The 15,601-nt window shown below is 42.8% G+C and overlaps 1 protein-coding gene across 14 annotated transcripts in view; it reads right to left on the bottom strand.

Moving 5' to 3' along the window:
• Positions 1-15,601, bottom strand: part of ADAMTS2 (ADAM metallopeptidase with thrombospondin type 1 motif 2) — a 261,487-nt gene that overhangs the window by 20,374 nt on the left and 225,512 nt on the right. For all 14 annotated transcript variants that reach the window (XM_043552886.1, XM_043552885.1, XM_043552887.1 and 11 more), the window contains 8 exons: positions 12,107-12,252; positions 11,205-11,380; positions 7,312-7,445; positions 6,443-6,566; positions 5,669-5,749; positions 3,160-3,323; positions 1,783-1,942; positions 90-222 (listed from right to left, as the gene is read on the bottom strand). In XM_043552886.1, the coding sequence (XP_043408821.1) occupies positions 90-222; positions 1,783-1,942; positions 3,160-3,323; positions 5,669-5,749; positions 6,443-6,566; positions 7,312-7,445; positions 11,205-11,380; positions 12,107-12,252 (1,118 nt within the window). The remainder of the gene's footprint in view (positions 1-89; positions 223-1,782; positions 1,943-3,159; positions 3,324-5,668; positions 5,750-6,442; positions 6,567-7,311; positions 7,446-11,204; positions 11,381-12,106; positions 12,253-15,601) is intronic.

Below are 15,601 nucleotides of genomic sequence, written 5' to 3'. Positions count from 1 at the left end.
GGGGATAGCTGAAAGCACTTCGTTTCAGTTGACCATTAGCATTAACTGGACATGGGCTAATACCAATTCTAAGGGACAGCAAACCTTACATTGGTTGGGAACATTCCTGCAGATTGCACACTCTGCGAATAGGCTTTGGCTTTTGGATCGTCTCGCAGTATCTCCGATGAACCATCTTGTGGTCTGTCTTCCTCCGGCAACCATATTTCGTAAACTGATAACCTTAAGAAAGATACTTCTTTTATCTTCAGCATTTACAATACTTACACACAACTCAGATTGTACTTGTCCATGAAGTGGCTAATAGTGTATTTTGAACAGTAGGTGACCATTCTACAGGATTGTAGATTGCACCTGGTTAGCATTTACTCTGCTCATTACAAGCAGCTAACTATTTAGCACCCAGAACTACCAGTCCTCTTTGTCTTCTCACAATGAAGCTATAATCATAATAAATAACTGACTCTTCTGGAAGTGTGCAGAGAAGAGCAATAAAAATAATTATGTGTATGGAACAGGTTCCATATGAGAACAGATTAAAAAAACACAGACTGCTCAGCTTAGAAAAGAGACGACTAAGGGAGGATATAGATAGAGGTCAATAAAATCATGAATGGTGTGAAGAAAGTGAATAGGGAACTGTTATTTATCCCTTCACATAATACAAGAACTAGGCATCTTCCAATGAAATTAATAGGCAGAAGGTTTAAAACAAACATAAAGAAGTACTTCTTCACACAACACAGAGTCAATCTGTGGAACTCATTGCCAAGGGATGTTGTGAAGGCCAGAAGTATAAACAGGTTTAAATAAACTTAGATAAGCTCATGGAGGATAGGTCTATAATTGGCTAATAACCAAGATGGTCAAGGACTCAATCCCATGCTCTGGGTGTCCCTAAAACCCCAACTGCCAGAAGCTGGGACTGGACGACAGGGGATGATCACTTGATAAATTGTCCTGTTCTGTTAATTCCCTCTGAAGCATCTGGCACTGGCAACTGTCAGAGACAGGATACTGGGCTAGATGGACCTTTTGTCTGACCCAGTATGACCGTTTTTATGTTCTTAAAGGGGCACCTCTTGGCATTACAAGGGTAACAGTTTCATCAGTGTCCTCTAAATTTGCACACCTAAAAGAGCAGCCACACAGCACAGCAGCTGAAACCTCCTCTCTCCAGGCAGCACTGTCACCAGCATTAATCAGGATCAGGGCCTAGTACTCACTGATCCTTAAGCTGGAGGCTAAGATCACTGGACACAAAGGATTCGGGATTCATCTGCCAATGGGTGTGATTTTGTTATGTGCTTGAAGTTTTGATATGCTAGTTTTCATCAGCACACAGCCAACTCGTATATAATTGGTACGATTTCTCAGTAACAGACCGGGACAAAGACAGAAACTGTTATACCAGATGCGACCAAAGGTCCATCTTAGTCAGATATCCTGTCTCTAGGAGCAGTAAGGGATGCTTCAGACTGTTTTGGACAATGGGCAGTTATGGGATAAGCTGCTCTAAGAGGAAGCTTGTTCCTAACCCTATGCTTGCATTCAGCTTGTATCGTGAAGCACAGTGGTTAATATTCCTTACACATTTTTTCTAGTTGAATGCAAATATGGATGTTCTTATTCTTTATTTGTCTAAACCTTTATTTAAATAAAATCCTGCTAAGCTCTTGGCCTTATTACTCTCTTGTGGCAATGAATTCCACAGATTAATTGTGTTGTGTAAAAAATAAAAAAGGCATTTCCTTTCGTCAGTTTTAAATGTGTTCATTTTACCTCCTCCACAGGGTTTTGAACACTGGGACCATTTTTTCAGAGCCCATTCATGTGTTATTGAATCATCTTCCAAAACATTGTTGTTATCTACATTTAAGGAGTCTTCATGGATCATGTATTTGTAAGTCAAAGAAATCTTGGCACCACCATGAGGAATCACCTAGTTAGAAACAAGACAAAAAAAAAAAAACCTTTAAAAAGTTTATATCAATCTTACAATGACAATCATGACACAGATATAAAAATGTTCCCCAAGAGATTTAAATGTTTTAACCCCATTAGAGCTGTTCTTGCTATCAAGTATCTCTTTATCATTGGAACATAGGGATTCTTATACTGCACATTTAAATAGGCCGTCACTGCTTTGGATTGATTTTTCTTGCCAGTGTTGCATTGACTTTAAAGCACTAAATTTTTCCATATCCTATTCTAAAGGAGAGAAACATTAGGATACAATGATAATGGTGACTGCTAAAAACAAAGATTAATTAAAATACAAAGATTAACTAAAACAGGTGGAAAGAATTATAATAACCTCTGTAATAAACACAACCTTTCTTACGATGGTCTTGCAAGTTCTATGAATAATAAACTCATTACCTAACCAAAGAATGGAGTTTCCACATAAAAAATGACTTTAGAGCCAGCTTCCGCTATAGTACTGAAGCCAATGGGACCATTCACGGAATATGTTGCTATTCCACGTGAGTAAAGGTATTGAAATCTGGTCCTTAGAAAATGTAATTTTTATTCTTCCAGCGGGCTAGATTTTCAACTGGTGTATGTCAGCACAGCTCCACTGACTTCAGTGAGACTCTGTCAATTTACACCAGTGGAGGGTCTGGCCCACAGTATTTACACTGCATTTACTGTTTTACGATATACAGTACAGTGAGCAGAGTTTGAAAGATTTGTGAATTAAAATTCTGATATGGACTAAACCACCTGAGACCCCATTAAATGATCCTCGATGCAAAAGCATCCTGTGTCAGACATTTTCAAAAGCGGGTGCAGATGTTGTTAAAGGGTAATGTACATCTGACTATGATGTGCTGCACTGATTTTTTTCTTAATGTTCACATCTCAGCTGTGATTAGTAAGTTGGATATCCATTAGCTAGTGATGATTTCTAGGCCATCCACAGGAAATAATCAGGAAGGTCAGACGCTTGACATAGAACCCTGGAGTCACTGTTAAACACATTTCCAGTAAGTGGTAATGAGCGAGTTGGAAAGGGATTAAAATACATCACTTTTATTCTTAAAGCAGATGACTTAATGTGTTTCACAAAAGGAACCTATAATATACTATAAAACATTATGACTCAGTGTAACCCAGACACTGTCTTCCACAGAAGATGGTTTTCAAGTGGCTTACCAGAATGACTATTCCATTGCTCAAAGGCCCCATGGTCTGCACTGTTTCTCTATCATCATCATTCCGGTATTCCCATTCCACACCCATGTCAACAAATACTTTAGAATCCGGTACATAGTTGTCTTCATTTAAAACGAATTTCCCTGTTTCTCGATTCTTAATTGCTATAAATAACATAACAAACATGAATATTTGGGGTTTTCATCTCATTTCTAATATTTTTTTTCAGTAGAAGGCTAGATGAAAGAGCTCCAAGCATACCAGTGTCTGTTCTTCCCAGTTCTCTCATTGGTTTGAGAGAGAATTTTTTAGGCATTCTGCTTTACCTCATTTTGTTTTCTCACTCTAATACAGAGACTTCTGTGTATTTTTTTTTTGGCCCTGTGTCTATTTGTATTTTTCTCCAGTTACTTTTCCAGGATACACCCCTGTGATCTGAATCCATCCCTTCTCTAGTTAATTTCTGTCCTATCTTCTACTATCAGAGACCGGAGTGGTCTTTGTTTTACTGATATCCCTGGCAAATGTGTACATCTGACTCAAGCACTCCTCAGCACTTTCAGGCTTTCCCCCACCTCATAATTTAAATAAACCAACAACCACTGGCCAAGATTTTCAGAAGTAGCTAGTGCTTTTGGGTGATTCCATTTCAGGGGCTCATTTTGAGACAGCTTAATAGGGCCTGATCTTCAGAAAGCACTGTGTACTCATCCTCTGAAAACCAGGCCTCTTTAAGATGTAACTAGTTGCGCTTCAAAAACTGAGGCATCCCCAGGCACCAGTTATTCTGGAAAATTTAGGCCTCTGTCAATTTATGCACCAGCAGTCTGGTTCCCTATATAGACCTTCCCTTCCCCAAATGTTTCCAGGTGCCTAATGAATGTAAACTATTCCTCTTTGCTCCATATACACATCCATACATTGAAACCCTAAGGTTTCAACAGAGTGTGGAATTGGAGGCATTTTAGAGAAAACTAAACTGGAAAGTCTTGACACAAGACTTTTTCTAGAAAACTAAATTCAACTCCCAGACATCTCTGACAACCCTCCTTAAAATACAGGTACCAATGTGTATCCCGATGTGCATCACCAAGTGGACCTCATGGCACCATGTACTGATTCCTATCACTGCAGCCTGTCTGCATTTCACATCTCTATCCCCATCCCCTGGAGTAACCTCTTTATTGCGGCAGCAACGATCAGCCTCCTCCACCCGTTAGAACCTGGGTCTTTCCTCCATTCCATATTGTTCCCCCTCTTGATGAAACCAGCTTCCCCAAGTGGAGGAGCCGGTTCTGGGCTGGGCCTGCTCTACAATATCCCTATATCCTGCTTCTATCAACAATTCAGTCTCTTTTTCCCTCAAGTCCAGCAAACACGGCCTGAAGCTGCTGCACTTGGATTCAGAGTCATGAGCTGCTTCTGCTGGGTGCATGCAGGGAACATCTGGGCATAAGGAAAGTGGTCATATGTTCTTCAGCCTGGGCAGTAAAATAGGTAACACCACACATTGGTTTATCTGTTGCTGGTCTTCTACCCTGTCCTTTATATGGGGATGAAGGGAGTGGTTTATCTTGTGCCATGGTACCTGGTTGACCTAAGTTTTGTGTTGAAGTTTGAAGATAAAGTGTTTCTTTATTCACTATACAGATTTTAATCCACTCCATTCACTAACAGCAGATTGAGCAGCCTACTCCTCTCAGGAATGATCTCTTCACCCCCGCCGCGCGCGCAATGTCCACACTTCCCTGAGTTCACTGTCTCAGTCTAGGGTCCTGAAGGATAATTATATTAGCAGTATGTACAGGCTTGTGAAGAAGCAGGTTGAGGGGAATGGGTGGTCACACTAATGCAACTGGTTTACCCCAAATGAAGAATGAGCCTAGTGTGATTCCTGAATTGGTCACCATTCTGATCTGCCACAGGGCAATGAATAGCATTTTTAAGAAGCATTTACTGAAGAGAAGCTTGAATGATTCATAGCAGAATTAGCAAGCCATTGGCTGTGAATCCACTTCCAATTAATAACAACCTATTAGACACTGCTTCTCACTGATCCCATTGCACCGTAAGGAGAAGATTTCAATTACCGTGTAAATTTTGTGATTGATCGGACATCCTAGCATCATTACTATTAACAATGGTGAAGAATTTGAAACAGAGAGAATGACAGTGCTATGCTTTGGAGGTAGCTGGGAAGTAGCTGAATACAGGATGCATATTGTGAACTATACACGTGAAGACAATGCAAATGCTATCACACCCTCCAATGAAATTCATCACCCCATATAGCAGCAGATACACAGTGATTCTGGGATCATCCTGCGAAGGTGCTAAGTAATAAAACATGAGGGATTAGGATCCAATTTTCTAGTAAGTTTCCTGATTTGTGCATGTAAAGGGAGGAGTGTTCTTACGCATAGACAGATGCACAAACACATTACAAGCTTGGGAGGTGGGGGAGAAGCAAACTAAGCCTGTACAGAAAATATCACAAATGAATACTCACCAAGATTATGAATGGTGGCATCTGTTTCTTGTACAAGTAAGTGCCTTGCACCAGCAGGAATTTCAAACATCTTAATGTACCCTTTATTACAATATTTAAAAAAAACAATAACTGGTCAATATGACAAAAACAGGGCAAGTCTGTTTTACGCTATGTAAATGGATTTATTTTACAAAACTCAGGATGTTTTAAAGCAAGCTGGGCATAAGCAATTATGCTATTCCTATTCCTGTACGAGGTAATGAGAGAGGAAAGAGACAGTGACCTCTGGGTTAACAAAAACAGCTTGAATGCCATCAGCAACCTGATGCCACTTCAGACCAAAATGGTTCCTTATCTCCTGAAGAGAACAAACACAATGCAGAAGAGGAGGACATCCAGGTTCCAGACTGGTAATGAGTGGGGATAAGATACTGTCATAGCATTCCATGGAATCAGATTCAATAGATGAGCTACATTAGTCTGCAGAGACATCTGCAACACGAATCAGTCTATAAGTCTCTTAAGGGGGAACCATTAACACCACTTCCCTGTGCCAGGCATAGGCCTGATCTTAGCATAGAGGGATGACTACCTGGAAAAGGTCTTCACATACTTCCAAACTCCAGACCCATCTCAAAGATAAAGTCCTGACAGTGTCTGCTGGAATAGCTAAGCCTAAAACTATCTGCAATAGGCCTGTGTTTGTCATAGTAGCAAAAAGATCCAGAGTGAACAAACAAGAGAACTCACTGAAATCATTCACCCAGAACAATACATCTTGAATGAACTGACCTGGTTTCTTTGGTGCCCTGGAGAACGTTCCTTTCACCACCTTGCAGTGGGAGTTATCTCCACCACAGACACCACACTTATCCTCTTGCTTAGAGGAACCTATTACCCTGTCACATCCAACTTTCTGTGAGCAGAGAGGAAAGACAATGATACTTGTTTATCCAAACTTTAACTCAAATGATCCTTGGGTTCAGATATCAAATATAGGTTTTTAATATTAGCTAAAAAATTATAGTACTTCCCTAGAGTGCCCATAGGTTTTTAAACACACACATTTCCAGTCATCACAGTAATTGTAGCTTAGGTAAATATATTTTGTGATTCATTAGGGTCCTGGTTCAGGAAAGCATCACAATTAACTCAAGGGTCTTCAGCCTGTGCTTACCTTTAAACAGATGCTTAAGTTCCACTGGGATTTAAGCACCTGCTTAAAGATAAACACCCGCAGAAATGCATTGTTGAATAGGGCTATAATTCCATTGCAAACTGTAATTTAAAATACTGATGAATTATAGCAGATCCCGATTTATACAAATTGTTGGTGATTATAGCCAGATCAAATAGACACAGCATACACATCAGCTACCTTTGAACATCACTTTCTTCAAAAGTTGCTGTATGTTCATATTTCATTATACATTCCATTGTCATCAAGCCTAATGTAGGAAAAGCTTCACTGAAAGCTAACTGTCACGGTTCATCTTAAAAACACTGCACATGCTACTACCCGTATAGGTAGATGCTGCTGGAATCTATTCCTATGCGAAGTGATGGCAACTGCAAATATCACACACAATATTGTGACAGTTTTTGCATCAGCTAGTCCTGAAAAATGTTAAAAGTGAAGCATCAGGAGTGATGCTACTTACCAAACAATCCCCTCGCACACAGATGCTATAAAAATCTTTATATGAGCAGCGGGTTCCATCGTGTACCATTCGTTTCATATAAACTACGTCACCAGTCTCCTTGGATTCACAGTACAGGTGACACCTTTCTTTAGCTAGAAGACAAAATGCCCCATATTTTGTTAAGCTTGAACCGCTCATTTGCTCAAGCTACGAATGTCAGTTTGAATGGCAGCAGTATTAGCTATCAGCCTGCATCATCATTCATACAGCGCCAAGCACACTGTCCGCATCCAATAAATGCTAAATTGTTATTATCATTATTCTACGAAGGCTCAGTTGGAAACTGGTGGATAAAAAAGAACCAATGGATTGTTCTTGGGACTGTATCTTAGAGTTTGTTGACTGCAAAAAAAGAGCCACAGCTGCGAGTCTCAGAGCCCAGGTAAACTGACCTCTTTGGCCAGGTTTCACAGCCTGAGCTCCAGCCTGACTGGGAACGTCTCTACTGCTATTTTTAGCCCTGTAGCTCAAGCCCCGCAAGCCTAAGGCAGCTGATACAGGCTCTGAGACTCAATGCCGTGAGCTTTTTTTTTTTTTCCAGTGTAGACATACCCTTAGTGACTTAGTTGAGTTTACACTGTACATTGAGCCCGGGCTCTGAACTCAGGTTTGAGCCCATGGCCACCTTCTGTCTACACACAAATCAGTCTGACTTGGGACAGCAAGCACTCAGAACCTGGCTCATAGGAGTCTGCTGGTGGGAGGGGGCATCAGAGCCCAAGCCCCCCTGAGACTCAGGTCCAAGCCCTGTCATTTTGCAGAGTGGACAGCGCTCAAGCTGCAGACGCGAGACAGGAGGTCTGTGTAGTGCAGTACAGATACATTAGCATGGTTCTGGGACCCAGGTCCAGCAATCATAAGCCACAGTTTAAATTGCAGTGTGGATGCTCAAGCCGTAGTTGGAAACACTGAGTCCACAAGGTCGGGTCCCACAGACCTGGGTTAACAATGCAGTGTAGACATATCCAAATAGGCCATTTTACTTCTTAGGGGGCAGCATTCTGTACAGTGCAATCTGGCCTGTGTTTGGGCAGTTCAGAGCTCCACTACCTAAGGGGTGGAATTCTGCCTCAGTGCTCACCCTCACTGTATATAAAACTGAAAAAGCAGATAGGATTTTGCCCTTGAATAGTGACAGTTCAACACTGTATGTGACATTGGCTTCCAAAGACTGTTAGGAGAGTATTGGACCACACTGTTTACTCCTAAACAAAAACATACTTCTCTACTACTGCAGTGCTTGGATCTATGATAGCTTAAGTCATCAAACAAGACAGGCACTCTGACAGACCATGAATAAAGTCATTTTAGTACCAGTATGTGTGCAAACTGCCAAACCATTGCATTTCTTTCTTTTACTCTGTTCTGAGTGAGCTGAAAACATGCAACAGAGCTGAAATGACTGGTTAAGGACTGAATAAATCTAGGTCCTCAAACATGGCTTCTTTGTATCCCATTTTCACACACATCCCTTGCTTTGCCCATTGACTACTCACATAGGGTGGGCACTTAATCCACTGTATGCCATCATGTGGGCGCACAGGCCAACAGGGACAAGTTAGCCCAAATGTATGTGTATGTGCATGCAGTACAGACAAAACACCAAATTTCTAAGCCTTCTGAGGTTCAGTTGATAATAATGGGTACAGCTAGCTAAAAGCCCTTTCTTCTTTATTCTTGTCCTGGATACCCTTATAAGGAACATACCGAAGCAGCAGCTTGGTGGCCTGCTGTTTGCAGATGCTATGATTCTATGCAGGGAGGAGAAGGAGTGTCTAAAAGAGGATCTTGATAAATGGAGAAATGTGTTGGAGAGACACGGGCTCAACATAAGGAGAGGAAAAACAGTATGCAGGATGGTATGCAGTTTCAATAATGCGAACATGGAAGTATTATCCTTGACACTAGATGGGCAGACAATGCTGAAAACACAAACTTTCAAGTATCTGGGCTTCAGAATCTGGGAAAATGTGGAAATTGAGGAGGAAATTAGAGCTACAATAATAAATGCCAGGCTCAGATGGAGAGAGATGAGTGGTGTTGTGTGTGACAGGAAGATACCAGTAAAATTAAAAGGGAAAGTCTATAAAATGGTGGCCCGTCCAGTTTTAATGTATGGTACTGACTGTTGGGCAACAAAGAAGAACCACGAGCAAACGATCTGTTCCACAGAAATGCAAATGGATGAGTGATGTAAGCAAGACAGACCATGTGAAGAATGAGTATGTTAGAGGCATGTTCAAAGTAACACCCATAAGTGAAAAAGTGAGTGAGTGCAAGCTCAGATGGTTTGGTCATGTAAAGAGCAGTCCTGACAACTATGTGGGTAAGAGAGTCCAACAGAGCAAGACCGAAGGAAAAACAACGGAGAGGCCAACCCAAGAAAAAGTGGTGGGATGTCATAAAGGAAGATTTGTTAGCATGTGATGTGATAGAGGATATGGCATTGAACAGACCATTTTAGAGGGAGAGGACTCATAGAGCTGTCCCCATTTGATGGCATTAACACAAGGAAGACAACCACTAGTCAAATGAAGGGAGACGGAGACCCGCCAAAGTGACTCTCTAGAGAAAAGACAGGGTAAGATAAAAATGTATGTTGCTCCCAGACTATGAATACTGTATATCCACTAAAATATTCAATTTATGTGCACTTATCTTCATAAGAGGGTAATGTGTGGCCCTGAATATGTTAGAACTGCACTTTATACCATACTTTTACGAACTTAAGGCTTGTCTACACACCAAAGTTGTATCCCTTTAACTATACTGGTATATAGTTAAATGGCACAGCCCCCCACATGTGGATGCAGCTATACTGGCACCTGTAGCCTTATTTCTGCCCAGGAAGGGGAATAAGATGGTATAATTATTTCAGTAAAATATCAGACCCCTAACTAAACCAGATATACTGATATAAAAACAGAGCAGACCAGGTAGTTGTCTGATCTAAAGCCCACTGAAGTCAATGAAAAGAATCCCATTAGCTTCAGTGGGCTTTGGGTCAGGCTGTAGAAGAATATTTCATACACACAGGTCTGTGGGCCACACTCTTCTCCCCCTCTCTGTGGAAGAAAATGTACATCTTGAAATGAAGCCATGAAGCTATCTGCATCTGCTCCTCTTCAAATCCTAGCTTGCACAAGAACTGAAGAAACAAGTAAAGCAATAGTGAAAATTGTTTTGGGGAGCAATTCCCAGACAAATGAACTACATGGGCATTTTGCCATCAACTCCTGGTTCCCATCAACTCTCAAGTTTAATACATTACGATTGACCTTAAGAATAGCCTTTCCTCTATTGGGATCTGAGAAACCAGATGTGGCCAACTCTGGCAAAAAATGGATGCTCTAGCACCTGGGTTCCCTATTATCCATTCTTTACTGTGGCCAAAATTTTAAAACTTGGCTGCCTGTTAGGATTCTTAATCCGTACTAAGGAATTGAACTAAATGTTCTGATTTTAAAGATGCACAGCAGCTCCTATTGACTATCGTAAAGTCTGAAATTTGTTTTTTTATCTCCCTCATCATGTTTTCAATACATTAAGGTTACAAACTAACATGCACAACCCGTTCCTGCATCTGTATCAACGGTCTGCAACTTTGCTGACAGCACAAGCAGAAGAGCCAAGGATTGAGCCAGCATGGAAAGCAGAACTGTCTGTTCACCCCAAGAGGGGCTCTCTCCTGCACCAGGTTGATGCACATTGGTAAGGGGACCTGGGGAAGCCTGCAGTGCTAATGACCATGTGGCACCTCATTGGTAGACAATGAATTTCTGCCCCCAGAGAGGTCAGACTGGGACTAAATTTGCTACGACAACATTAGAACAAGATGGGGAATTACTAACCATCAAGATGCTCATATGGGAGCCAGTGGTGTTTCATATTCTGATATTCAAAGTAAGGATCCCATTGTCTACACTGCTCCTCTCTGAAATCATCAAACTCCTTGGGACAATCTTGAGTGTTGCAAAGCTGGAACTCATAGGTTGGCCCTATGCATGTACGGCCTCCATTAGCTGGGCTGTGAATAGGAAAGAAAAATAATGGTTAACTATAGCGTTAAGGAATGAAGCACGGGTTTTTTGTTTTTACAAATCCCTTAGGGACTGTTTCAACTTTCATTGATGTTGATAATACAATAATGCTTTCAAGACCCCTGTAACGTATTGTACTGTTATAACTAGCTTCATAGATGGGTACACTGAGGTACACAGAAGATAAATGATCTACCCTTGGGTAAAAACTGGGTCAGTAGAAATTTTGGCAGCACATAATCCAGGAGTTTGAACTCTCAGGCTATGTCTACACTTATGGTGGGGTGCAGTACACACCATAGTGTAACTACACACCACAGTGAAAGGTTCTGGCAGCAGGGAGGCAGCAAAGAAAAACTCTGGCAGCTCCCCACTGCCAGAGCCTTTCCCCACTGCTGGAGCCTTTCACTACAAATAGCACTGTAGACATGGGAGGCACTGCTAGGGTGTTTCAAGAGAACATCCTGGGGGTTCAGCCTCTCTTCTCTACTCCCCTAAGCTGTGCCTCACCATCTATACTGCTATTTATACCCATGCTAGCTGTGCATGCAGTGTCTGTACTCTACACGCCTCCATAAGTGTAGACATACCCTGTTTTTTAACCTCCAGTATGCAATATTCCTTGGTGCATTACTTTATCAGTAAATTAACAGGAATTCCTCCACAATCATTCACTTCATATAAGAAAAAAAACTGGGGTATGTTGAACTTACTGTGGATTGTCACATTGCCGTGTCCTGTATTTTACCCCTGTACCGCACGTTCGAGAACAGGAGCCAAACTTACTCCATGCTCCCCAATTTCCGTCCTGTTTCAAGATATCTGGAGTTAACCAGATGCAGTGACCTTTAAAGCAGTGCTAAAAGAGAACATTGAAAAGGTTAAATACTGTGTGGCTGACATCTTGATACATTTGAACACACAGTCTGAGTACCGCGTATCATTATGGTCAACGAAATCGGAACATAATACCCAGGTTTCATTTACAGGCATGGGTTATGAATTTCTTCACTTCTCCAGAAGATAAGAATGAGTCCACACTCTCCTGATGTGCCTACGGTCCCAATCCTGCAAACACACCCATATTTAACTCTACTTAAGCACATCGAGTTAAGCATGTGCATAAGTTATTGCAGGATCAGGACCTAAGTGTGTACTACTGCTCTCTATTGCCTGGAATGTCAAACCTCCTCCAGAGTTTTATGACTCCACCTTGTGGCTGCAACCATAACTTTACAACAACTAACAGACTCATTTAGTACAAGTGGTAGAGACTTAAGCTTTTGGAACCACAGATATCAAGTGCTGTCTCTTATACCACATGCACTCAGTATATCTAGCAATGATGAGGATTCTTTCTACAACATACAGTTTCATTACAGCACATAAAATACTCTGTAGAGGAGGGAAAGGGTTCACCACCCACTGTGTTGAAAGCTTTAAGGCGCACAATTACTGTCAGAGTATGTCTACCCTTCGAGCAAGGGGTGTGATTACCAAGTCCAGGAGACGCATCCATGCTCTCTCTGATCGAGCTTGCACTGTAAAAACAGAGCATAGCCATGGCAGTGGAAGCACCAGGAGGGGATAGCTGCCCCAAGTATGATCCCGTCCGAGACCTTGGACACATATCCGGGGCTGATGCCCCTCCCATTGCTCGTGTTGCTGTGCCTACACTCTATTTTTAGCACATTAGCTTGATCAGAGCTAGTGTGGGTATGTCTCCTCAACTGGGAATCACATAGCCAGCCTGAAGTGTAGACATACTAGAAGAGAAATGGCATTAAATGAACAATACTTAGCATATTATATGTTCAATGCACTGTACAAGACATTAAGTAATTAATCCTGACAACAATCCTACAAGGTAGGTAGGTATTATTACCCCAAATTACAGGTGGGAAAAGAGAGTGAAATGACTCACCTAAAAACACACTGTGAATCAATGGCAGAGCCAGGATTAGAACTCTGGACCACCTTACTCCCCAGCCTGTGCACATTCTTTTAGACCACACTTAAAATCATGGAAAGTTTTTCACGGTGAGGTCATTAAACCACAAAACACTCTTCCAAAGGAAGTGGTGAAAGCCCTATCCATGCAGAAGTTCAAAACCAAACTCGACAAAACACAAGGAGAAACACAGAGGAGAACAATTCTCAATACTCATACCTTAGAGTAAGAAATGTCTGACCTAAAAGATTTTCTCCATCTCTATGGCTATGTCCACACTATACACCATTTTTGGTGGTGTGTAGCTTACATGCAGCTAAATACAGAGACAAGCACATCATGTCCACATGACAGTGTGTAGCTACACGTCAGTGAAAGGCTCCAGCAGAGGAAAGGCAGCTTTAGTTACTCCTCATTGCCAGAGCCTTTCACTGCAGCAAGGAAGAGGAGGGGAGACAGTAAGGGAAAGGCTGCTCACCTGCCATCGGAGCCTTTCCCCACTGCTGGAGACTTTCCCTGCGGTGGCAAAGGGCTCCAGCAGCCTTTCCAGCTGTTCCCCCGCTGTTGGAGTCTTTTCCTGTGGACAGGAAAGGCTCCAGCAGTAGGAAGGCAGCAGGACACTACACTGCTAAAAAATAGCAGTTTAGACAGGAGGCATGGCTTGGGCCAGTTGAGAGCTTGTGGAGTACAGTACTCCAGGTACATGTGTCTTTACTCTACTACAGGGGTGGGCAAACTTTTTGGCCTGAGGGCCACATCGGGGTTGCGAAACGATATGGAGGACGGGGTAGGGAAGGCTGTGCCTCCCCAAACAGCCTGGCCCCTGCTCCCTATCCACCCCCTCCCACTTCCCGCCCCCTGACTGCCTCCCTCAGAACCCCTGACCCATCCAACCCCCCTGGTCCTTGACCCCTGACCGCCCCCTCCGGGGGTCCCCTGCCCCTAACCACGCCCCGGGACCCCACCACCTATCTAAGCCCCCCTGCTCCTTGTCCCCTGACCGCCCCAACCCCTATCCACACCCCTGCCCCCTGACAAGCCCCCCAGGACCCCTGACCCATCCACCCCCCCTACTTCTTGTCCCCTGACCATCCCCTCCTGGGACCCCCGTCCCTAACTGCCCCCCAGAACCCCACCCCCTATCCAACCCCCCCTGCTCCCTGTCCCCCCCGCCATCAGGACCACCCAGGACCCCACCCCCATCCAACCCCCCCTGCTCCCTGTCTCCTGACAGCCCCCCTCCCCAAACCTCCGCCCCATCTGACCACCCCCTGTCCCGTGACTGCCCCCCGGAACCTCCTGTCCCCCACTACCCCTGCTCCCTTACCAGGCTGCTCAGAGCGGCAGGACAGGCTTGTTGAAAGCCTGGGAGGTGGGCAGGCACAAGACGCGCTGCAGGGAAGGGGGGACAGAGGGAGCTCAGGGGCCAGGCAGGACGGGCCCACGGGCCGAGTTTGCCCACCTCTGCTCTACTAGCTTAATCCATGCCTCACTGTCTCCACGGCTCTATGGTTTCTGATTCAATTTCAAATCCAAAAGTATAGTGGTCCTAAAGAGTTTGAAAGCTGCCCCTTTGCTAAACACTAATAAGTTTCTGTCTTTTCAACTTTCTCCCCTCCCCTCTTCAATGAGACCCCCCTAATACTTCAGTGGGAATCTTCCTTAAGGACCGGAGAATTTGGCCCTGAAGTTAATCGGAGTTTTTCCTCAGTTAAGGACAGTAGAATTTGTCCCTTACTTTTCATCATTCCTATAAAAGTCACACTGATGAAATGTGGGTGCCAGAAGATATTTTAATATTTTAATTATTTTACACAGTTTGTCTGTTTTAACAGTTCCTGTCAAGTGAGAGGCCTGGTTCTCACACACAGATGGCCATAACAACAAGTGTAATCATTCACTTACTTTTCTTCTCATTCAAATCAACAACAACATTTTACACAGCTTAACAAGCCTGAGAATCCAAGAATTTGGCATCCAGTATAAGCAGAGCATATGGCCAAATGCATGCTGCCAGCAAAAACAAAAAGAGAAGATTTAGAACACAAAAGCTTCCTTAAAGCGTAGAGTGATTAGTGCTCAGGAAGACTAATTCTTAGAAGTGATGGACAGTCATCAATAAAGTAAATAAAAAGGAGAATAATTAGTAAAATTGTGATATGATGTATTTCACTGATTTGCTGAATTGTTTAGTGACTTTGAATTGCTATTCAGATGATTTATTGTGTCAGTAATTTGGTTAGACAACAGCTCACAA

This window comes from Chelonia mydas, chromosome 8 (assembly GCF_015237465.2).
Source record: "Chelonia mydas isolate rCheMyd1 chromosome 8, rCheMyd1.pri.v2, whole genome shotgun sequence".
NCBI lineage: Eukaryota > Metazoa > Chordata > Testudines > Cheloniidae > Chelonia > Chelonia mydas.
This window is presented reverse-complemented; position numbering and strand designations above follow the sequence as displayed.